The sequence below is a fragment of the Dendropsophus ebraccatus genome, chromosome 4, assembly GCF_027789765.1.
Source record: "Dendropsophus ebraccatus isolate aDenEbr1 chromosome 4, aDenEbr1.pat, whole genome shotgun sequence".
NCBI lineage: Eukaryota > Metazoa > Chordata > Amphibia > Anura > Hylidae > Dendropsophus > Dendropsophus ebraccatus.
The window spans coordinates 78,559,838-78,586,012 of NC_091457.1; the positions used below are offsets into that span (position 1 = coordinate 78,559,838).

General features: G+C 41.1%; 1 protein-coding gene across 9 annotated transcripts in view; it reads left to right on the forward strand.

Annotated features, from left to right (window-relative positions):
- The window catches only part of NFAT5 (nuclear factor of activated T cells 5), a 110,801-nt gene that overhangs the window by 53,118 nt on the left and 31,508 nt on the right, over positions 1 to 26,175 (forward strand). For 4 of the 9 annotated variants that reach the window (XM_069966109.1, XM_069966112.1, XM_069966110.1 and 1 more), the window contains exons 2-3: positions 18,425 to 18,550; positions 24,947 to 25,478. In XM_069966109.1, coding sequence (XP_069822210.1) covers positions 18,425 to 18,550; positions 24,947 to 25,478 — 658 coding nt within the window. Of the gene's footprint in view, positions 1 to 11,724; positions 11,743 to 12,467; positions 12,544 to 18,265; positions 18,284 to 18,424; positions 18,551 to 24,425; positions 25,479 to 26,175 lie in introns of those variants that run through there. The other 5 variants (XM_069966114.1, XM_069966118.1, XM_069966113.1 and 2 more) reach the window with 5 other exon arrangements.

A 26,175-nucleotide genomic window follows, 5' to 3' on the forward strand; every position in this document is an offset into this window, starting at 1 on the left:
GTGTCTATTACTGTGTGGACAAGGCTGGCATCTGTGTCATCAGTCGAGGCGCAATCCTTCCTTGTGAAAATGCTGAGGGAACCTGATCCTTGTCTGTGTGTTTATCCCTGCACGATTGACGACATCTAAAAATACTGTAGTGGGAAGTTTAGCGCTCGCTGAGCTGGTGACACTGCATACCTTTATTACCATCACATCCTTGGTCTCTTCTTCCATTGGTTACTGTATTAGATAACCTGTTTTCTGCCCTCCTAAGATTCTCAGAGTATACATGTGAAGGGGGGGGGGATGCTGCAGTGTACGCCAACAAAACGCTAAAGATTAACAGTCATCCCCTGCATTCCTTAAATACTTTGTTGGCTTTGGAAGTGGCCTGGCTCTTCGTGGGGTACTTTAACCCCTACGTGGTAAAGTTGGAAGGGGTCACTATCAGGTGCATGAAATGAAATCTTATTTTTCTCTTTCTTATTACTGTGGAGTTTTTAGCTACTTCCTGCTACTAGATTAAAGGGTAATTCCAGCCACAAACCTTCATATATGTGGTAAATACATATTAGAAGATGACATCATCGCAGTCTTGGATCTTTGGTGATGATTTGTAGTACAAAGTACATGCATGCTGCACTCTGTAGGATTGCTTAAATCAAAAATCTTCAGCTTGCTGCTTTACAACTGTTGCAAAACTTCTCGCAGCTTCTAGCTGTTACCCCGTGCCTGTATTTTCAGTTTAGCAAACATCTAAGAGCTGTAGGTAGGATCCACTGCTTCAAGAAGCTCCATAGAACACAGCAAGCCTATCATGTATTATAAAGACCTGTACCTGTGTCACCTGAATGCTTATATATAATCTAATTTATTATGATCCACACCTGAAAACTGCACCGTGTCAGAGCACCCTCTGATCAGTCAGCTGTACTGTGCAACTCTTCTGAATCCTTTCTGAAAGCCTTCAGAAATGCACCCCCATTTCTCCCCTAATACCTGCACAATATTGCTGGGATTATTAAAGTGACACCCCCTTTTTGCATTTTGACTGCTCTCCACAAGTGTAAAGGGTAAATGTTACAGCTTTCATTACTTATTTTATATTATACGTCATGGTGCTTGTTCTGGTAAAAAGTGGTTTTTATCAACTGTGGATTGGGATATGTGGGCGGGGCTTCGCAGCCTAAGCGCCACATTGCCCCGCCCCAGCACAACTTGGCCCTGCCCCATCCATGATGTCGTCACCCCATAGGCCCCACCCACTCAACAGCCATTAGAAGGGCCAGCTTAAAGATCTAGGCCCCACCCCCCTAGATTGACCCACACCAATGGCCGATGAAGGGCGGGGCTATGCAGCAATGATGGCACTGACAGCGGCGGGGCTAAATGGTGTTAGGGGCGGGGTGATGTGGCGCTTAGGCCGCGAAGCCCTGCCCACATATCCCAATCCACAGTTGATAAAAACCACTTTTTACCAGAACAAGCACCATAACGTATAATATAAAATAAGTAAGTAAAGCTGTAACATTTACCCTTTACACCCGTGGAGAGCAGTCAAAATGCAAAAAGGGGGTGACAGTGTCACTTTAACAACATTGCCCAGCTATTGGTTAACAAATGTGGGTGTAGTTGAAACAGCCTAGACCTTTACTTTACAGTTGTCCTTCATTTCTGATCTGTTAATGCAATTAAAACCTGAATGTGTGAACACACGTCTTGTAATTAACATTGTGTTAGGAACTTTCCCACTGTATTATGATCGTTTTACACAAAGCGATAATTTTTGTAAAATCGATTGTTTAACGATTTCAAAGTAACAATGTGTTTTTTATAACGCTCAGCATTTAGACCGAACGATATAATGTTTGGAAAAATCGTTCTTGCGATCGTTTTAAGATCGCTTAACCCCTAGGGGACCCTGGACGTACCCGAACGTCCAGGGCCGCCTCCATGTGATCAGAGCGGGGCAGCGGCCCCGAGTGTCGCTTGTAGCCCGGGACCGCGGCAATTAGCGGGCACGGTCCGACCGCCATGCCCGCTAATAAAGTAGTCAGATGCAGCTGTCAAAGTTGAAAGCTGCATCCGATTACTTGATGCAGCCGATCCCTGGTGTCTAGTGGGGAGGATCGCTCTTACGGGACGTTGTCCCGGAGGAGCGATCCACACATCTTATCCTGCCCGGGGTCAGCGCCGTATTGGCGCTGATCCTGGCTCGGCACTCGATTGCTTCCGGCCGGAAGCAATCAATGTGCCTATCTCATCAATCTATGCTGCATATCTATGCAGCATAGATCTGTATGAGAGATCAGTGTACTTATACTAGAAGTCCCCCAGGGGGGCTTCTAGTATAAGTGTTAAAGAAAAAAAGTGTTGTTAATGATAAAAAGCCCCCTCCCCTAATAAAAGTTTGAATCACCACCCTTTTCCCATGTAAGGGTGGGTTCATACTGAGGAATTCTCGCGGATAATGTCCGGAATTCCGCTGTCTGTCCGCGTGCACGGCCGCACGCTTTTCCGCCGGCTCCATAGACACCACTCTATGGGCCGTCTTATTCCGCTATCTGCTGAAAGAAGTGACATGTCTTAATGGCGTAAGCGCAAAAAAATCCCAAAGTGCAAAATTTGAAAAATTGTAATAAAAAGCAATCAAAAAGTCGCATATGCGCAATCAAGGTACCGATAGAAAGAACACATCATGGCTCAAAAAATGACACCTCACACAGCCCCATAGACCAAAGGATAAAAGCGCTATAAGCCTGGGAATGGAGCGATTTTAAGGAACGTATATTTGTTAACAATGGTCTGAATTTTTTACAGGCCATCAGATACAATGAAAGTTATACATGTTACATATCGTTGTAATTGTTACGACTCAAGGAACATATATAACAAGTCAGTTTTACCCCAGGGCGTACTGCGTAAAATTGAAAAAAAAAACAAATAAAAGAAATGCGTTTTGTTTTTTTTCAATTTCATCACACACTGAATTTTTTTCTGGTTTCGCAGTGTCCTTTATGGAAAAAATCAGCCTGTCATTGCAAAGTACAATTAGTGACGCAAAAAATAAGGGCTCGTGTGGGTTTCTAGGTGAAAAAAATGCAAGTGCTATGGCCTTTTAAGCACAAGGAGGGAAAAATGAAAACGCAAAAATTTAAATAGGCCCGGTCCTCTAAGGGTTAAGCCCATCTCTCACACAGGGTGAATCGGTGTTAGGGTACGTTCACACTTACTGGATCCTCAGCAGATTTCATTTAATTAACTGAACAAAGCATCAAATCTGCTGCGGATCCTGTAGGTGTGAACGCACCCTAAGGCTGGGTTCACACTATGTATATTTGAGGCTGTATTTGGTCCTCATGTCAGGTCCTCATAGCAACCAAAACCAGGAGTGGATTGAAAACACAGAAAGGATCTGTTCACATAATGGTGAAATTGAGTGGATGGCCGCCATATAACAGTAAATAACGGCCATTATTTCAATACCACAGCCGTTGTTTTAAAATAACAGCAAATATTTGCCATTAAATGATGGCCATCCACTCAATTACAACATTATGTGAACAGAGCCTTTCTGTGTTTTCAATCCACTCCTGGTTTTGGTTGCTATACAGCCTCACAAATACAGCCTCAAATATACATAGTGTGAACCCAGCCCAAGACTGTTTACAGAAAGCGATCTGCGAATTTTTAGCGGATGACCAACGACTATTTGAAAACATGTTGAAAGATCAAAATGAACGATTTCTTGCTCGTCGTTTGATCGTTCTCTGCGTTTACACAAGCAGATTATCGCTCAAATGCAATCGATAATCGTTCCGTGTAAACGCACCATTATTCTAGCTCAAACAAATTGTAAAGGGCATGTCATACAGTAAACTTGTAGCTGTTTGTAAGAACAACTAGGAGTATTGTAAATGCTGCTGTGTACTAAACCTTTTTTTGTGGTACCTCATTGTCCTTTTTGGCCACAGTAATAGCTGCCATTTAGGGTCCATTTACACAGAAAGATTATCTGACAGATTATCTGCCAAAGATTTGAAGCCAAATCCAGAAACAGACTATAAACAGAGATCAGGTCATAAAGGAAAGCCTGAGATTTTTCCTGTTTTCAAATCCATTCCTGGCTTTGGCTTCAAATCTTTGGCAGATAATCTTTCTGTGTAAATGGACCCTTATCCTCGGCTTCTCATCAGGCTCCTAAATGGGCAGCAGCAATAGTCTGTTGTGCAGCACTGAAGAGGTTTCGCTCCTGGCACTGCAGATGGAGCCTGTGGGTGGAAGGAGACGTAGACATAGCTGTGTCACTGGCACTGGAAATATTTACTAGATAAAACTATCCATAAACACAGAGGTTATACATCGTTCCCCTGAAAACATTAATGCGGTCTAATTTACTACTTTTATAAGGATGAATTGTTTGTTTTTTTACAAACAGGAGTTGGTTTTGCATTTGCAGGAACACGTTTGATAGCCTGCTTGCACTGTAACACTTTTTAGGTTTACCTACCTCCCAGTGTACTGTAGACTTAGGTGACCTTAGCAATGACCATACTGTCCTAACTTCTGGCCTCTTCTATTCCACCATTACTGTGCCCCAGTGCACAAAACAAGGCCCATAGAGGCAGGTTGATGGGGGGAGGGGGGTTGGGAGTGGAAGAACTTGACTGGTCTGCACAGAATCCTAACCTCACCCCCACTGACACACTTGGAATTAAGTTAATAGAGATGCCTATGGGTTTGGAATGGGATATCCTGAAAGCTTTTGTAGGTGTTCCAGTAATTGTGTTCATATAGTGTATGTCATCATATCAACTTTCAAATTGCTATTGGCAATTCATGCCTGTTGGGGTTCCAATATTTTATGGCAAAATCAATGCTGCTGATTGGATTTTTTGTATTTATTTTATTCATCCCCAGGGTTACATCTATGACAACCAAAGTATGTGCAGTCAATAATATGGGTTGACAGGTCTATTATAAACTATAGCAATGGAGACCACAACTATATCTAATATAATAGGCCCTTGTCTATAGAAGCTTAAATGGGTTGTCCAGCAAAAATCTTTTTCTTTCAAATCAACTGGTGTCAAAGTTATATAGATTTGTAATTTACTTCTATTTAAAAATCTCAAGTCATTGCAGAATCCGCCGCTCGCACCTGCGTCTCCGCCCGTGTCATAGACTCCATTCTATGCACAAGTGGATTCTGTCGTCCATCCAAAGAATGAACACGTTCCGCCCGTGTCTAGAATGGAGTCTATGACAGGGACGGAGACGCGCGCGCCCGCCGCAGTATGCGAGCTGCCGCGAGAGGTGAATTCCGCTACGAATTTTCTATCACTTTTCCTCAGTGTGCCCATACCCTTAGCGGATGCTTATGCATTGCAGATGCAATCACGGACCATTCTTCACATATCCAAATAGTGGACCTGAAAAATCACTGAACGTGTGAATGAGGCTTTGATGATAAATGGAAATATTTGACTGAAGGCTATTTTTTTACCTACCCTTAAATATAAAAATACACTTTCAGTGTATGGTCCATAGTTTAGGATTCTACTTTATCCAGGTCAAGCAAATCCTAACACATGTAAATGTTTTATGTTCAGGGTGACTAAAAGGCTGTCTGTCTTATTGAGTATTATTGGGTGTACTTCTGTAGTATTTATGCTGGTTTTATGTGTTATATAAATGGTTGTGGACCAATGAAGGGAAGTGGAAAGGGTCTCATTATAGGTTGATTGGTTTGCAGGCCATATTACTGCAGTCCTCCACAGGGTGAGATCATGGCGCCAAAATGCACACCGTCCTCTGCCAATCTAAACCCCATAACACTGCTGACTCCACTGTGACGCTGCTGCAAACAGCTTAGATAACCTCATGCATTTCCAGCTCTTTCTCACCATGAGAAAAAAAGAGGACTGCGGAGCATCACGTGGCAGTGATATATTTTCTTTGGTATCCCTTAGTGTTATTTTCCTTTTTTTTTTCTTTTATTATGGGTCATTGAGAGTTTATAGAACTGTTTGTTGCCTTTTGAATAGTTCACATACTTTTTACACATTGGCTTTACATTTCCTTTCACAAGATTTATGGCTAAAAATATTCCACCGGTTACCTTGACAAGGATTGTCGGGTTTTAGGTTAGTCCCAGGTTTGCTGTTGAACGTTTACTGAATATGGATTTATTTTTGCTAGACTTGTAGTTTATGGAATGTTAAATGTTCAGTGTTTTATTCATATACAAGTTAGATGTTTCCCCCTTAAAGTGACTCTGTACCCACAATCTAACCCTCCCAAACCACTTGTACCTTCAGATAGCTGCTTTTAATCCAAGATCTGTCTTGGGTTCCTTTCGCTGGTGATGCCGTTATTGTGCTAAAAAACAACTTTTAAACTTGCAACCCTTTCTCAAATTAGCGTGGCCTAGAGTGTCTGTGCATTAGGCTTGCACCACCCTCCGTCCCTCCTCCCCGCCCTCTTCATCGTTAGGAAAGTCCCTGGAACATTTTTCTAGTATTCGCCACCTGAGTGAACACGGCACATGGGCTGGATCTTTAAGGCTCCTGTGCAGTGTTCTGACAGGTGATGAATAGGAAAAATTGTGAAGAGGGTGGGGAGGAGGGACGGATGGGTGTCGCAATCCTAGGGCATGGGTACTCTAGTCCAGTGTTTCTCAATTCCAGTCCTCAGGCCTCACCAACAGGTCATGTTTTGAGGATTTCCCATACAAAGAACAGCTGTGATAATACCTGATGCACTGACTATAATTATAACACCAGTGAAATACTAAGGAAATCCTCAAAACATGACCTGTTGGTGAGGCCTGGAATTGAGAAGCACTGCTCTAGGCCACGACAATCTGACACAGGGCTGCAAGTTTAAAGATGATGTACCATCAGGTACACTCTCTTTAAGATCACACATGAATCAAACAGCGCCGGCAAGGGGAAGCCGGTGCTGCAGTCCTTTTTTTGAACTGTGGCCCGGTTCCCACATACGGTGCCACTCTATTCATGGTTACCAGGGCAGGGGTGAAGCACTGGAGGCGTGCCAGCCCGCCCCTAGTGGGAGGAAGCCCTACCCCTCTATGACACAGCTCCATTGATTCCCGGTGCCGGCGCCCTTCGATTCATGTGTGATTTTAGGGTACAAACACACACACCGTATATGCAGCAGATACGCAACAGATTTGATGGTGCAGATTTGATGCTGCGTTCAGTTATTTGCATCAAATCTGCTGCGTATTGCAGCAGAAAATTCACTGCGATACGGTGTGTGTGTTAGCACCCTTAGGGTGCGTTCACACCTACGGGATCCGCAGCAGATCTGCAGCAGATTTGATGGTGCAGATTTGATGCTGTGTTCAGTTATTTAAATGAAATCTGCTGCGGATCTGGTAAGTGTGAACGTACCCTTAAAGAGAGTGTACATGATGTTACATCCTCTTTTAAAAGTTGTTTTTTAGGACAATAACTGCATCACCTGCCGAACGGATCCCAGGACAGATCTTTGATTAAAAGCAGCTATCCGAAGGTACAAGCGGTTTGGGAGGGTCAGATTATGGGTACAGAGTCACTTTAAAATAATGTTGTCAGGGTTGTAAGTGAATCAGGAGAAATGTACTACGTCCAATGGTGGCTTCATAATAAAAGTATTTGATTACTTATATTGTGTAACTAACAGTTATATATGTATTTTATCAATATTGGGTTCCTATTTATCAAAAAAGCCTAATGTTGTGATTTGTCCTGGTGTGTGGAGAAGTCAAAGTGTGAAAAATTAGAGAAGATGGTTTAAGCCTTTTAGTTCCAGTGATCTCTTAAAGGGTTGTCCATGCAGGGAATGTTTCCGATACATGCCTGGAAAAAGAATGATTAAAAATAGTAAACTACTCAATTTTATGCTTTAACCCTTTTATGAACAGTCACCCTCAGCCCAATAATACTAGCCTTTGTGAAATATATGTATTAAAAAAAAAAAGAGAGAGAGTTTGTGTGTGTGTGGGGGTTGTTGGTTATTGTGATACCTGTGGTATTTAGAGATGAGCGAACCGGGTTCGAGTCAATCCGAACCCGAACGTTCGGTATTTGATTAGCTGGGGCTGCTGAATTTGGATAAAGCTCTAAGGTTGTCTGGAAAACATGGATACAGCCAATGACTATATCCATGTTTTCCACATAGCCTTAGGGCTTTATCCAACTTCAGCAGCCACCGCTAATCAAATGCCGAAAGTTTGGGTTCGGATCGACTCGAGCATGCTCCAGGTTCGCTCATCTCTAGTGGTATTGTGATACTAAACTAGTTATTGGTATCAAAGTCAAAATTCTGATATCTTGACACCTCTATAAAGTGTATGCCATATCAACTTTCATATGGTTACTGGTAAGTCCTCCCAGTTAGGGTTCAGATATTTGTTTGGCAAAAATAACGCTGGAGACTGGACGTTATTTATTCTTTTAGTTTCTAACCAGTAGATAACTGTACCAGTTTGTTTCCACCTGGCACTGCTGGGAACACCAGGCTTACTGTGTATAGAACCCTCCGATTACTATTTGACTCCTTAGGTGATGCAATAGTTGGTGTCTCTCACTCAGATGCATTATAAAAAGACAAACAATAAATAAAATGATGGAAACACATCCATTTGTTTAAAAAACCCCAACTCTTAAACGTACAAAAGACATGGTTGACCACGCCTTTCTGTATGTTAAAATTAAGTGTACTAAAACAGATACAGGGGCAGGGGGGAATTTGATCTGGAGTAAGAACTTACCGCGGTGAGTGGCCAGACCGGCCTCGGGACCCCCGCAGGAAAGCATTTTCCTCCATCATCATGACTAGAGATGGTCCGAACAGAGTTCGGTTCGGGTTCGTACAAACCCGAACCCTCGGTAATGATTCCCGCTGTCTGGAGGACCGCCTGGAAAACTGGGATATAGCCAGGAATCTGCTGGCGAGCGTTCGGGTTCATACGAACCCGAACTTCGGCAGGTTCGGACCATCCCTAATCATGACTCAACATCACAATCGTTGGTGTTTCTCACCTATGTCCCCATATATTGTTGAGGCCACACACTTCGAAAGACCGTTCCATGGCACATTTTACACTGTTCTGACCTTGGGAAACTAGGTCTTGTAGTTCTATTTGGTTCCACAATGATTTTGACTTGTTTTTTCTTTTTCCTTTTATTTATGTTTTTCTGGTCTCATGATGTTTTGAGTACTGATCATTGTGATATGCAATATGTTTACTATACATGTCCCATGTCTCTTTACCTCTTTACACAAGCTATGTCTTTTCTTATGAGGATGTCATGCAGACATTTCACCTGTTTTGTTTCTGTTTAATTGTTTAATAGAAAAATACAAAAAAAAAACTAACTGCATTGTGCTCAGCTTAGAGCTTCTGCCTGCTTAGTGATTGTGGGGTGTCTCCGCACCTGGACCACCAACCAAAGCCCCTGACAAGTCTCAAAATGTTTCTTAAAACAATAGTTACCCTTTAAGCTGCATCCACTTTTGGTGGAACACTCACTTTTAGGCATATACTTATAAGCTCATTCCCGGGACTGTTAGAAGTTATGGCTACAGGTATCATAGATGGCTGAAAAATCTGTGCCAGAACTTGCTCTTATAACCCTCATATACAATTGTATGCCATAATTGAACGTTTCAGGGCCCATATATCCTATAATACATTGTTGCAATTTGCAATAACTGCCGTGATTTATGCAAAGGATAATTTTTGTGAATTAATGGAATCCTGGCCGGAGCATATACGCATAGTATACATAGGCATGTCCGTGTTCTGCGGCCGCTGTTCATGGAATAGCGGCCGCAGAAAACCCTGTCAGTGCACACTATGGAGCGAACGGCTCCGGCCACTCGCTCTATAGTGGGGAGTTCTGATGCGAGCGCACGCGGATGCTGCAAAGATCAGGCCAGGATGATCTTTTCTAAGACCCGCTGTTCCGTGACCCAGCCGGTCTCTTACGTAGTGTTAACATTGCCCTAAATAGGTACTCCGGACAGGAGGCTTTTCTGTTGTATGTCTATATATATAATCAGCAGTTTACTGCCTAAACCTGGACTGCTCTTGAGATGTAACCCCTTCCTTGCTGTATTTCCCTCTCCCCATCCCATTTGGTTGTCACCAGCAGTAGCGGTTGCAGTACACTGTCCAGACCAGGGCTGCTCTTGTGATAAAACCACTTCTATGCAAGGATGCTGTTGCTTTTTTTCTGCTTTAATAGAACCCTTCAAAACCAGTGCACCAATAGACACCCCCCCCCCCCCATGTCATAGCATAGCAGTGACCAGTAAGCGCTGTGCTGCGATTGATCAGACAGGTCAGTAAAGGAAGTCCTTGCTTATTGCTAGCAAACTGCCCAGCCCTGCTCCAGCCACCAGTAATGGGGAGAGAGAGAAATAAATGTGCACCATGGAAAAGACCACAAGAGTTAGTGCAACAAAACCATCCAGGTTTTTAAAATTCTTTTAAAAGTACTGATATGCTTTAAAAAGCTGTCTAGCCATATGTTTCACTGTTTAGGTTATTGTTTAAGCTGTCACTTTGTGTTAATCATTGCTAGTTTACAATACAGTTACCTATTTATTCACAATTATGGCAAAAACGCATATAATTTTGCAGATGTCACATGAAACATCACACTAAAGAAGACCTCTTTTTTTTTTTTTTTTTTTTTAACAATTTCTTGTATGTTTCTTGATATGCCTTCCCATTCCTGAGGTGTCAGTTAATAGTTTGTCTGATAATTCAGTCAATATATGGGCATACCTGTCACTGATAGAAAACATCTGACACACCAAGTCAATGGGTATGTATTAGGCTTACCCACTCTTAAAGGGGTACTCTAGCCAAAAAATAAATAAATAAAAAAACGTTCAAATCAGCTAGTGTCAGAAAGTTTATATAAATTTGTGATTTACTTCTATTTAAAAATCTCTAGTCTTCCAGTAGCTATCAGCTGCTGTATGTTCTACAGGAAGTGGTATATTCTTTCCAGTCTGACACAGTGCTGTCTGCCGCCACCTCTGTCCATGACAGGAACTGTCCAGAGCTGTAACAAATCCCCACAGAAAACCTCTCTTGCTCTGGACAGTTCCTGTCACAGACAGAGGTTGCATTAGAGAGCACTTTGTTAGACTGAAAAAATACTCTACTTTCTGCAGGACATACAGCAGCTGATAAGTACTAGAAAACTTGAGATTTTTAAAAATAAGTAAATTAAAAAGCTGTATAAATTAAACAGCTGAGTACTTCTGTACTATGAAATGCTCACATCCTCTGACTGTAATAATTGATGATGCTGACATCACCTGCACGGTCAGTGTCACTGTGTGCAATCTGTGGTGTGTGGCAGCACGGCTTTAGAGGGCATTCGTATATTCTGGGATTACAGTTAGTACAGTATCACGAAGACTTAAAGGAGAAGTCCAGGCGATTTCATAATCTGGCAGCCAGCATGGGCCGGGGAATTTGTTGATGAGTACAAACTTACCTCTCCCCATGCCCACAGTGAGTGGCAGGACCGGCCTTGGGACCCCCACTGGGCACTGGGGTCTCCGGCGCTGACACGTCACAACCCGGCTGATGGACTGGCCGCTCACGGTGGGATGCCACTCCAGTCAGTCATTGGCTGAGCCAGTCCATCAGTTGTGATGTTGAGTCATGATGATGGAAAAAAATTCTTTCCTGCGGGCGTCCCGGGGCCGGTCTGGCCACTCACCGCGGTAAGTTCTTACTCTAGATCAAATTCCCCCCTGCCCCTGCTGGCTGCCATTGTATCTGTTTTAGTACACTTAATTTTAACATACAGAAAGGCGTGGTCAATCATGTCTTTTGTATGTTTAAGAGTTGGGTTTTTTTAAACAAAAGCATGTGTTTCCATCATTTTATTTATTTTTTGTCTTTTTATAATGCATCTGTTTTATATTTTTTTACTTTCTTTTATTAAGGAGGTATCCAATAACATTACAAAATGACAGACTCATGTACAGTCAACAGGGTAACAAGTTCCATAGTACTGAAATCATTATATAATGCTAAAAGGAACAACAATATCAATAAAGACAAATGAGCAGCAATGTATCACCCTAACAAGACTGTGTGTTCCACAACTAAGGCCTTATGCACACGTTCCCTAATTTTTTCGGGTCCGGAAACCACCCGCTAAAAATTACGGGTTGGACATCCGTATTGCTTCCGTATTGCATCCGGAAGCACGGAAGTCTGATGATGCCTGCAATCACCACCGAGCACGGAAGCGTCCCCAGTTGCCATGGTGATCGCAGGAGGACACTTCTGTGCTCGGTCTTTACAGGCATCATCCATGCGATCACCATGGCAACCGGGGACGCTTCCGTGCTCGGCCGGGATTGGCATCATCAGACCCCTCCTGCGATCACCATGGCAACCGGGGACGCTTCCGTGCTCGGCCGGGATTGGCATCATCAGACCCCCTCTGCGGCATCAGACCCCCTCCTGCGGCGGCAACAGACCCCCTCCTGCAGCATCATCAGACCCCTCCTGCGGTAATTATGCGATCTCCTATGCGATCCTCCTGTGCCGTTCTGCCTTCAGTGCTCTTAATTGATTCATTGATACTTTCCTAACTACATTGTAAACACCCCAATTTATTGAGGTAATTGGTACTTGTACCTTTGTAGCCCAGCTGCCAATCATCATTACCAATTAGCACAATAAATTGGTGTTTACTATGTGGTTAGGAAAGTATCAATGAATCAATTAAGAGTCTGTGAGCAGTGAATGAATGGCCTGTCAGCTAAATTCGGCACAATATAATAGATCCCAGCACTTCTATATACTGCTGTGCAAATAGGAGCATGAGTTATCCATATTTTTGTATGGAAATACAGATGCCAAACATGTTGCAATCCGCAAACAATCCGTAGACAATTGATGTCAATGAGAGCATCCGTGAAAAAATCTGGGTCCGCACCGGGTCCGCGATAGGACATGTCCTTTTTTTTTTACGGATTAATTTTCATCCATTTCTGCTACTGATCGTGTGAATAGCCCAATAGACTTCAATGTGCACTAACTCAGATACGGAAATACGGATCCGTAAATTACGGAACGTGTGGATAAGGCCTAAACTAATTTAGAGGCTAAAGGACAACAGGGAAGTTATAACTAAGAGCCATCGGAGGGGTTCGTCGTCAAAAGGGAGTCACACCACGCACCCCATACTTTGCTGAACGTTTTAGGACATTTGTGGTGTAAATAAATAATTTTAGCATACATCAGTACGGTGTTGATTTGTTTTTTCCATATGTGAAGATTGGGAGGACGTGGGTCCATCAGCCTAATGGCTATCAATTTTTTGGCCATAAACAGCGTCTCCCTCAGAAATATGCATGAGTGAAGTGCTCAGTCCTCCTCATCTAACAGGCCAAACTGGCATATCGAGGGTGAAAGCGCCACTGGTATAGAAAGAACTGAGGTTAATAATTGGGTTACCTCTTTCCAAAAAGAGATGGCTGTGCACGTCCACACCATGTGGCAAAAATCCGCTGGTTCAAATTGGCATTTAGGGCATGTAGCGTCTGGAATCCGACCAGTACAGTATAAACGTTGAGGCCTTAAATAAGCTTGAGGAATATAATACAATTGAATAAGTTAATTATTTATTATTTGGGGATTCTAAAAGAGCCTCGCAATCTTCCTCATCAAGATCAGGAATAAAGGATTTCCATTTATCTAGTGCTGATAGACGACTGGACGCTACCACTGCAGTAATAAGGTGGGAGTACAGGGATGATGCAAGTCCTCCTGGGCCTTGCGGCCGTATTACCCCTTTCAGAGGGTGGGACGACAGAGATGTGGTTGGAGATTGGAACTGTGCATTCAAAGCGTGGCGCAATTGGAGGTACCTATACAAGGAGGTGCGTGGGATACCTAAAGCATCCCGTAGAGAGTCAAATGTGCGTAGAGTATTATCCACGTATAAATCAGAAACCTACAAAACCCCTGCCTGTGACCAGAAATTCTGGGAAAGAATAGTTATTCCAAAGAGGCGCCTCCAGAGGTGTACCCTAAAGCTTTAGTGTGTGCTTAGCTGCCTCCCACACCGTGCGGCCCACAGCATCTGTTTTAACCATGTGTCTTTGCATCCTTTTTTTTTTTCTTTCAAAGGCACAGCAAAAATGCAGTTTGGCCATAGCCTTACACAGAAGTACAGTCGCACCACCTCCATGTAGCTGGAAAATGGATGTCAGTTTTATTAGTCTGTCCCGTACATCATGACGGCAAGATCTGGGTAGGATTTAATATTAATCCATGCCCTAGCGAGGGGCTGACTCTCAGTAAAATTCTCAAGGTTCCTGAGTATATAATCTCGTACAATAGGTCACATTTTATGATGCTGACCTCAAAAGACCAGCATGGCAATGAGCCAATGAAAGATCCCTTTTATAGATGTCTTAAGCGGAAGAAAATACGAAAGACTTGAAACACACTGAAAACAAGCACCAGCTTTTAATTTGATCTCTTGTAGGAACAGGCTAGGGGGTTAAATATTGCAAGCACTGCTGGCATTGGGCAGGCACCACTTCCTTTTCAGAAAGCCTGCCACTTCAGATACTAGCAGAGTTATAAGTCCAGGGGGACTTTCTTTCCAACTTTAGGGTCACCTCTTAACCCTTCAGGCCTCCCCCGCGCACATTATCTCACATGTTTATAGATTCTTTTGGAAATGTTTTAATAGCTGAAGATCTTAACGGTACACAAATATGTTTATTATTTAGGGACTTGGGAAATTAGTGGCGTCATATCCTTTTCCTTGCTTGAATGATACAACTGTTAGTATAAGAGTTGTGGCTGTTGCTAAGTGTATTCCTTTGTACTATGACAAGTGTGCCTACTGATGCTGTGTTTACACGGAGCGATAATTCGCCCGATCTTACAATTAACGATATCGAAATAACAATGTTTTTTTTTAACGATCACCGTTTAGACGGAGCGATATATCGCAAGGAAAAATTGTTTTGCGATCATTTTGCGATCGCTTAAGCCTATTTCGCACATAAGTAAAATCGTGAGCGACTGTTTACACGGAACGAACTGCAAATTTTTTGCGAACAATAAATGACGATTTAAGAACATGTAAGATCAAAATTAACAATTTCTTGCTCGTCCTTTGATTGTTCGCTGCGTTTACACGTACGATTATCGTTCGAATTTGAACGATAATCGTTCCGTGTAAACGCAGCATGAGGCAACATCATGTATATGCCATTGCTTGATGAACAATGGGAGTTCAGTCTCTGGAACATCTACAGGCCCTGAAAAGGAGCTGCTCTTTCTGGTGCGATGGTAGGGCATTATGTTGGCAACATCTCTCCCCTGATATCCCTTGCCAGCCATAAGCTCGCTGGTGATGCTGTACAACATAAGATCATTCCAAGCATATGCATGTCCAATGTATAGTCTTTTAAAGTTGATCCCTCTTGAAAAACGTAGGTCCCTATTACACGGAACGATAATCTGCCAAATCAGGCCGATTCAGCAAATTATTGCTCTGTGTAATAAAGACAATGATCAGATGATGAAAACAATTATCACCTGATATTAGATGGTGAATTTCGCCATCCACCCAAAGAATAGACATGACAATTCTTTGGGTGGACGGCGGAATTCGCCGACGAATATCATTGAATCTTTAGGATCGGCGGAACTTCAAGCGGAGTCTGCTTGGAGTCTTTGCGTGTATTCCGTAGTGTGCACATTGCACATATCCTAATAGGGCCATTGCACTATAATGGAAAGAAAACTGGTCACGGAATTTTTTTTGTGTGTGTGTGATCAGAAACAATAGGGGTTGTGTGCTACTCCTTTAACCCTTAGGGGACACAGCCAGTTTTCATTTTTGCGTTTTCGTTTTTCCCTCCTCGTGTATATAAGGCCATAGCGCCTGCATTTTTCCACCTAGAGACCCAAGTGAGCCCTTATTTTTTGCGCAACTAATTGTACTTTGCTATGGCAGATGTAATTTTTGCCTAAAATGTGCCGGGAAACCAGAAAAAAATTCAAAGTGTGGTGAAATTGAAAAAAAAAAACGCATTTCTTTTATTTGGGGGAAATGTGTTTTTACGCCATTCACCCTGGGGTAAAACTGACTTGTTATGCATGTTCCTCAAGTTGTTACGATTAAAACGATATGTAACATGTATAACTTATATTGTATCTGATGGCCTGTAAAAAATTCAAACCGTTGTTAACAAATATACGTCACTTAAAATGGCTCCATTCCCAGGCTTATAGCGCTTTTATCCTTTGGTCTATGGGGCTGTGTCAGGTGTCATTTTTTGCGCCATGATGTGATCTTTCTATCGGTACCTTGATTGCGCATATATGACTTTTTGATCGCTTTTTATTACAATTATTCTGGATTTGATGCGACAGAAATTGCGCAATTTTGCACTTTGGGATTTTTTTGCGCTGACGCCGTTTACCGTGTGAGATCAGGAATGTGATTAATTAATAGTTTGGGCGATTACGTACGCGGCGATAGCAAACATGTTTGTTTATTAATTAATTAATTTATTTTTATTTATAAAATGGGGAAAGGGGGGTGATTCAGACTTTTATTAGGGGAGGGGGTTTTGTGTTATTAAAAATACATTTGTCTTTTACTTTACACATATACTAGAAGCCCCCCTGGGGGACTTCTAGTATATGTACTCTGATCTCTCATAGAGATCCATGCAGTATAGTTATACTGCATGAATCCATGAGATCGGTGTTCTATTACTTTTGGCTGCTGCAGCCAAAAGCAATAGAATGCCGAGCCGGGATCAGCGCCATTACGGAGCAGACCCCGGCCCGGGATGGATGCAGGGATCGCCCCCCCGCAATCGCGCCGCAGGGGGGCGATCCCCCCACTAGACCACCAGGTATGAATAAAAGCAAGTATTTAGAAGCAGCTGTCAACTTTGACAGCTGCTTCTAAGTACTTAATTAGCGGGCACGGCGATCGGACCGTGCCCGCTAATAGCCGCGAGCCCGGGCTACACGCGGCACCCGGGATCGCGGCAGTTCAGAGGGTGGTCGCCGCGCGACCCCCCTCTGAACTCCCATAGCGGCACGAGGACGTTCAATAACGTCCTGGTGCAGCTATGGGTTAATGTGGTCTTGGATATGAATAAATCGTTGACTGACAACGCCAGGACTACTGTATTGTTATGTAAAATTCTTATTATTATTAATAATAATAATAATAATAATAATAATTAATGAAAAAACTTGCAGATAATGAGCATAGACACTCCCTTCTAATAGGCGCCTGTCTCTTACCTTTTACTATGTTTCATGGGAGACCTTCCTAGAAAGGGTGGTCAGCACAGAAAACTTTAGCGTGTATGATGGCGCTTCTTTGTGTAGTCATCATGGTTTGTCTTCGGGAATATTTTATTTTTTTTTGTTACTGAAGTCATCTGTGCTTCATTGGGACAGCCAAGCTGTTCTCTAATCCTTCTTGCAGGGGGGATACACAGCAGGTTGAACTGTTACCTAATTCTTTGACTCCTTTTAAAGGCAACCAATGACCTCTCTGAGGTAAAATGAGTTGGCTGTAGTACCTTACAGCTGCTGGTCATAACTTTCCGACACTTTAAAGGTTGGCCTATATAATAAAGAGCTACTGTTGCACAATTAGGTATATTAGCTGTGATAGCCAGGCATGATAACACTTATCACTGCTTGTTGTCTGTATAGGGTGCTGTTTAGAGTGCCCATGCTGACTCCCTTTCTGTGACAAATACATCAAGTGAGAGGCAGAACTGGACTATGAAGCCATGAAAGATGGTGGCCTGGTTTGAAAAATCACTTTCTAATGCATCCTGACTGGCTATGTGTGTGTCACTTACCTGGAGATGGCACCAGGATACACTGTAAGGAGAAGACAAGCTGCCACTTTTGCAGGGCACTTCTCTCGGCAGTGTTGTAATCCTTGGGTCCTGGCATTGATGGAGATGATACTTTAATATGTATCATCTATGTAAACATCATTGCAGACTAAGTACACATTTGGACAGTGCATAAATTGTTCAGGAATGGTTTGAGGAACGTTACAATGTGTGGGATGTCTTGGAACAGGGATAGGAAAAAACAGGTCCAATCCACTGAGCCTGCACCTTGTAACCTACGGGATTTACAGCTAATGTTTTTGTGGCAGATGCCACAGTACAGGGGCTTGTGGAGCTGCTTTGGCAGCATGAGGGGGATCCACACAGTGATAGCTAGGGGGTATTGGTATGTATATGGATTGGGTAGGTTAAGAATGTATTACATTAAGGTTATCATGTTACACCTAATGTTTTATCATTAAGACCAGATAATTTAACATACTTCACTATCTTGACTTTCTAAATTTCTGCTTGTTCTCCTTTTTAGAATCTGTTTATGACCTTCTCCCAAAGGAGCTGCAGTTACCCACATCTCGTGAAACCTCTGTCGCCCCAATGAGTCAGACAAGTGGAGGTGAGGCAGGATCGCCTCCCCCAGCCGTAGTCGCTGCTGGTACGCATATCTTTTCATTTCTCTTGTTCAGTAAATGCGCCTTTTATTGTTTTTTTTTTTTTTTTATGCTTTCTGTGTTTTTGTTTACTTTTTAATATTTTTATTGCTGGCTTAAATGAGCAGCGCTGTTAAAGTGGAGTGAGGCCTATGTAACAGCATCCAGAAAAAGGCAATGTAAATGTTTGGGCACAGTACTTAAAAAAACAAACAAAAAAAAAACTACACAGGGTAATAACATTTTGATTCATTTTAAATAAACTTTATGTAAATGCATGTATGGTGCCTATCTTTGGACTAACAGTATACTAAGTACTATATTCTGGCAACTTGTTCTGTTAGGAGCGCAGCTTCATTCAGCTTCAGCATTTATTGCTGTGCTGGACTTGGAGGAATTGGTTGGCAGCCTGAGTGCTCTGCTTATAAATAATTATGTAATCCTGTTATATTACATCCTAACTCTGTGTTGTTGTACTAATCGCCCCTTTCCTTTTATCCTTCCAATCTCTGGAAACCATTGCAGGATTTTTGTTCTTCGGTTATTACTTTACAATTGCATTATTAATTTCCCACTGTCCTGTTTATTTCCTTTTTTATATACAAAATCCCTATTTATAGGATTTGTTTAATACATGACAACCATAGGCAGTCTGACCCCCGTTACCCAGTGCTATCTGATTTGTGGTCACTAATACTGATATGCATGTGATATCCCCAGCTTTTTATTATAAACCTGGTATGCTATAACCTACATGCGCCACACTCCATCTCCGCATTTCACCTGTTTTCTGAAATGTTATACTTTACAGAGCTGTTCATTGACCTCTCACCACCAGCAGTGTTCAAATCTGTGGTTTTATTGTGTTATGCCAGGATTACCTAGTGTAATTTTATTTTTTAGTTTATTTAAGTGTTCTACCAATTTTCCGGTCATTTTCCCAGTAAACCCACAGATTGCTGTTTGATCTATTTTTTTTTTCTTTTTATTGCTTGGTTACTTGTGTATTGCAATACAAATAGCCCTAATTCATTACATGGAATATACTGTCTGTTGCCTCACTGCTTCTCCGCTAATCAAACCCACTTTTGTTGTAAGCTAAAAATGCTGCCTCTTGTTTATATTGGCTGCGGTTGGCGCTGGTAATTAGAGATTCTGCTTATCGCACGCGGTTATCACAGATTGTGCACTGGGTGATTAACCTACTAAATCAGTCTTGGCGCTCCCGCCTTGCTACGGTGTGATTGGGGGGATAAATGGGGATTCTGGGGGGATAAATGGGGATTCTATTCTATCTAAAAATAAGTGTAGCTTTATGCTCCAGAACTTAGTTTACCAAAAAGGAAATGTTGACCTTGGCTGTAAGGTTCATGAAATGTAAACTTTTTCCTCTGTTGTTTTCCAATAACAGAAGTGTTTCAGTATACTTAGCCGCTTTTATATAAATATATGAAGGATATATTTTTATATTGGGGGACTTCCTGCTGTTTAGATCAGAGAACATTCTATTCCGGAATATTTAGAAAAATTCCCACCTCCTTGAACAATGCACCTGGATTTATCATTCCTGCAACAAGGCTGGGACAGGCTAAAATTAAATAAATTGCTAATGAGAATTTCCCCCTAAAACAAACCAAAAAGAAAGGAGATAAACATTCAACTAAAACCATTTGGAGATTAAAGTCTTTGAAAAACTTCTGCCTTTTAGTTGTTCTGTTGTTGAATACCTGTTATAATCAAGAGGTGACAGGCAAGTTCAGTACATTTAGGTGTTATTGCCCAACTTTCTGTGGACCCTGACTGGCATCGACATTATACATACACTGATTTCTCTCTCTCTGTTATCTGTGTGCCTGCTTCCAGCAGTTCTGGTATAATCATGAATTTCAAGATGAACAGTACTGTACGCCTCTCCCCTATGGTGAAAGGATGCAGAAATAGTGAATTATTATAAAAGGTATGACCACAGCACAAGAAAACATGGTTGTCATCAGTACAGTACACTACATATGTGACAGCAATCTGTGGAATCTCTGGGAATAGCCCTTTAAGACTTTAAAATATTGTATTATGTACCCCCCCCACACACGAAGGATGACTAAAATAGAGGAGAGAGACAATACTTTACATATGTTCTCCCTAAATCTTTAAACCCCATTATGCCTTTCAGGAAACCACAGCCCTTTACAACTCCCTTTGGTGACTTTGTGGCATAGCCTAGTTTAAGCCCCAGAGAGACCCACTCCACTGCAGGCCCAGAAAGACTTCATAGGAAATAGTCTGATATGGGCCTTCGATCCCCTCAATGCGTTTGCTCTGAGAGGTGGGCTGCTTATCCAACAATGGAATGTTGCCTGCAGGGTGTACATTTTTGGTACAATTTTCACTGTCCCATAGCACCAATATATTAATAACATTGAGGTTAATATTTGATCTAATGTCTGTAGAACTGATGATATATTTTACTAATCGAACATAAATAATTTCAAAAATTTAGTTTTATCACTACCGATTCCCAGTGAATTGATGGAGCCTCATCTTCTGAAGGTTGTTGTCACCTATTGTGTACTTTAGACTTGCTTGTGTCATGTACCTTCAGCTGCCCACATGGAAGGAAAAGCACGTTCCTTAGAGATTAATAGTATTGCGGTAATGGAAAGCCCTACACTATATACAAGCTTCCAGGTGAGCCTGTGGGAGTTTAATATTTATGCATAACAGCATGGCTTAGCAAGTAGAGCTGCAGTGTAAAGTGTGGGGGACAGGATAATGACTAATAGGTTTTTAGATTAACTGAACTAACAAAGCAAGGCTGGAAAACAGATAAATAAAGGTCTATACTTTTTAAAGCAAATGTATTAATTAGATTTTTGGAGGCAGCCTTCTTACCTAAGCTGCTAACAGCATTTAGAGAGATGCTTTACAGCCAGCCCCACGGACATAGGCACCTATTCCCATAGATCCTATTGATTAGAATGGGAACATTTTTGGGACGTATTCTGTAACCCATCCAGCAGCTATTCCTCAGGGAGACTGAGCTGTAATCTACAGCTATTTTGTGTACCTCCGTCATCTATACACAGGTGTCGCCTATTACTGTAATGCTGCCTGTGATGGTAAAGAGGACACTGCTGGGAAGCAATCAGTTCGGAACAAAAAGTATTAGCATTAATATATGGCCTAGTGGTCAGAATAAAAACTGCAAGATTTCAGGATTATTGTGCAATTATCATTTTCTGATAACACATTTCCTTTAAGACCACAACTACCCCTTTTTTTGAGCTAGACATCTGGGCTAGGTGACATGACTTGCCTGATAAATGTACACAATGTATTCCAGCATAATTACTGTCACAACTGCAGCCAATTGCAAGACCTGGTGGGGGTGCAATCAGATGATATCATTGCTGAGGCAACCGACTATTGAGCTTCTACCCTATAGACTAATCGGTCTAACATGAATGAAATCTGTGCCAGACGTAAAGCACAAATGCGAACACCGCAATTTAATCTGTGCATGAATGGATGAGTTGTGGAATGGTGGGGGAGGGGTAGAGGATGTGAATGTGGAGACAGTATTTCAGCGTGAATGTGGACTAAAATATTGATCAAATTGACCAAGAAATTCCATGTGATAATTGGATTGCTTTTTAAAAAAAATTTATTTATATTTGCTGGGATGCTAGCTGTTTTCTCTATTAATACAGTTAACTTGCATTCTAGCTTCTCCACTCAGAGGCAGGCATCGTGTGGTGGGTTGTGTGACTATGTCTGTCTATCAATAGTGAAGACAAATATTGCCAGAGACACTAAACCCATCCAAACTCACCCAGGGTATAGGTCGGTCTCGTTTTCAGACTTCTTCCTAAGCCTTTTTTTCTTTCTTTCTTTCTTTCTTTCTTTCTTTTCCTTTTTATTCATATGTTTTTTTTTTTCAGTTTTTGATTAGTGGATTGATGATGAATGTTGGTAAAAAATGTTAATTTCAATGTTTTCTTTATTTTATTATCTCACAATATAAAAGAATATTTATATATAGATGATGAAAAAATTTGGCACGTTTATTTGGACCATATATTTGTGGCCACTTTGCTTGTATGCATCTCTTTTATAGATAGATGAACAAAGTCTAAGATCAGATCTGATAAATAAAGGGCCCTTGCGTGTGTATCACCTCTGGTCTTATAGTGACCAGACAACATAATATACCTATAGGCTATGTTCCCAAAAGGTTTTTTTTTAATGACATCTGGTGGACTGATTGGCCTTTGGCTGTGTCTTTAATAGAAAACTCCATTGGATTTATATAGTATGGACAGTGAAAAAAGAGAATCTGTAAGTGAATAACTAAAATAACACCCATTGTTTGCAAAAGATGGCCAAATAGTTGTCATGAACGTTGTTTTGTCCTCTGCATAGACAACGTCCGTTATTTAATACACTGTGTGCATTGGACGTCCGTCATTCCACTGACTTCAATGCATTACATTGAGAATAATTAAAATGCGACAATAACGGACGTCTTTTTAAATAGAAAAAGTGGACGCCTTTCCATTATTTTTTTTACTTAGTGTGAACATAGCCAAACTTTTTACCTCCAGTTGCTGAATTAGGTAAATAGTAGGCACTGGATGTGACTTTTAGTAGTAATATTATTACATACAGGCTAACTTCTACACAAAACATCACACTTTGGTTTGTGTGGTTGGGTATAATCTATCAATACTTTTATTATACAGCTTGCAAATGAAATACAGTCATATATAATTGGTGCTTGGAATAATGCGTTCGCTCAAGATATTTTCCTTAATATATTTTATACAGAAAAATCATTTAAAAAACTTTAAGATTTAGTGATTAAAAAGGGGGGAAAAAAGCAGACCCCCTCCCATAATAGGGGGAAAAAAGCAGACCCCCTCCCATAATAATGGCAGAGTCTGTGCTAAAAGCAAAGTGGCTTCAAATTTGGTTCAGAAAAAACAAAGTGATGTAGCATTAATATAGAGGCATTTTCTTAATGCATGACAAAAAAAAAAAGCACAGCACCTATAAAATACTATGATTTTTTTTTTATGTGAATGCTTTGAAAAGTCACTGAATATATTTTTTTAATTTATTTTTTATTTTTTTTGTTTCAGCTGCAAAGTATAGCAGTGTGCACAAACACAGTGTAAAATGGAACTGATAATATTTTATAGATCTAGTAATATCCCGAAAACAGCAATTTCTACACAATGTCATGTTTGATTTTTAGCAGTAGTTATAACTGTAGAACTGTTTAAAAGAACATGCTTTTCCAATTATAGTACTGTTTTATATGATCAGAAGGAAATGACTCTCTCCCCTTAGGGGTAAGTTGTCTTAATGGTAGGGAATTAGGTTGCCACTATCTGTAATTCTTGTTAGTGTTTTACTAAATTCCGATTTGTTAATCCTCTAAATATCTGGCACACGTATATATGAACAGTACCCACTTTGCCAGTTTGTTATGTTGTGATTAAAAATAAAAATAAAGCAATCAATTAATAAACAAATATAATCGTATATAATAGAAAACTGGCCCAAATGCTTAGTAATCCAAAGATACATATTTGAAAAGTTTCACCCTATAAAGATAAAGTGTTGGTGCCATAATAAATCCAGCAATACATTTTAGCTTGTAATCCAACCAGTCTTTCAGGAAAGTTCTTCAAAGTCAACGCCTATTTTGGTAATCATCCCATTAACTTAATGCTTAGGGTTCCAAACTGTATCAGTTCCATTTTGCGAAATACATGAGTTTGTCTTATACTCTATTTTTTTCTTTATTATTTTTAATAGTTGAATAACTGGAATAATTAGCAGTTGTTTCTCATTTATTTTCTCATATTTTTATTCCAGGATTTGCCTCTGAAGCAGGGAGTGTCTGCATTAAAAATGACCAGTAGTTCTCTGCTTCATAGGTTAGAAACTTATTTTAATATTTTGTGGCTACAGTCAGTCCCACTCAAAAGAAAAACAAATGACACATTCTAATTGGCATTGAATACATACCACAAACACATTTTGTAGGGGGTTTTATATGCTGTTTTTTATTGGCCAAAAAAAAACTAAATTCTACCTAGTAAGGTCAAATTATTTTAGGTTTGTTTTTTTTTACCATTGTTGTCTTGAACATTATTGGCATGACCAGTGCACTTTTGATATTTTAGGTGACTGGTGCCTTTATTGGCTAGTAAATTTTTATTAAAACATTTTTGCTTTTCAATATTTTTTTTTTACCAAATTTCAACATTTTTCTGTGGGAATTTAAAATAATTGGATATATTTTTGAAGGAAAAAAAAAATCACTTAAATCCATTGGGACTGCTGGCCAGTGCCGGTGAAAATGTGTGTATTTACTTTTGGATTATACACTGCAGATGCCTCATCTTCCTCCTCTTCCACCATGGGCGGTGCTCGCAGTTCCTTTACCACAACTTCCAGCCCTTCTAATTACTCTACCTCACTCACCGATACCAAAGCTATGCAATCCTCTGCCATGGGGGTAAGTAAGCCAGGGGTAAGTGAACAGCTGTTAGCCAGTAATGCCGGCCGGCAGCAGTCCGCACCATTGAGATGGACAGTCCTAAACATTTCTCCACCCCCGGAAGACCTGCTGGATAGCAGTCGAATGTCCTGTCAAGATGAAGGGGGTGGACTGGATTCTGAGCAGAGCTGCAACATGTGGACAGAAGACTCCACATCAAATTTCAGCAACATGAGTTCCCATTCTTACAACGATAACACAGAGGTCCCACGTAAGTCACGCAAACGAAATACGAAACAGAGGCCAGGGGCCAAGAGACGAGATTCCAACATGGACGTTTTTGATGCAGACAGCGCCAAGGCTCCACATTATGTTCTCTCTCAGCTCACCTCGGACAGCAAAGGGAACGCTCAGGCTGGAAATGGGTTGGTATTTAAGTTTAATACACTTTTTTCCCTCTGTTCTATTCACAAACATTACTTTCAATGTGCATATGTAAATAAGCTTTTGAGTAGATCATACTTGCATAGTTTGAAAAATAAATATAGGCAAGGAGGAAACTATGGTTCAGTCATAAAGCGAATAAAGCGGCCACATTTAATGATTATCCTTGGCAGCAACATAACTTAAAGGTTAGCTACACACCTTCTTTACATATGCAATATCTATTGCTGGTTCTTGTGTGCCCTGTTTCGGGGGAGAAGTTAACATGCATTAGGGTTTTCATCTAGGATGTCATCAGCTTTTCTATGGAGTTGATTTTGGTGCCTTCTCTGTATTTTCCAGCCATGGAAAAAGGCACCATGGGTATTTCAGAAGGTATTAACACGATGAGTATGTTATATCTTAGTTGTTTCCAGGATAGTAAACAGGAAGCATGGCAGCATCAAACTTAAATGTGTATTTAGATATATAGGTTGATCCCAAAGTGTTTGTGGGAAGCAAATCCATTTTAATGTTTAATTTAGTGACAGAAATATTTAAAAAATTCTCTGCCTTAAACAATCCCTGCTTGTTAGAAAGTCTTTTTTTATTAGCTGCCATGCTGCTGGGACCCTGGGGTATTAATTGTAATCTGTGGGACAACCTGCCACTAAGCTTTATTTTTTGCAGCAGGGTGCC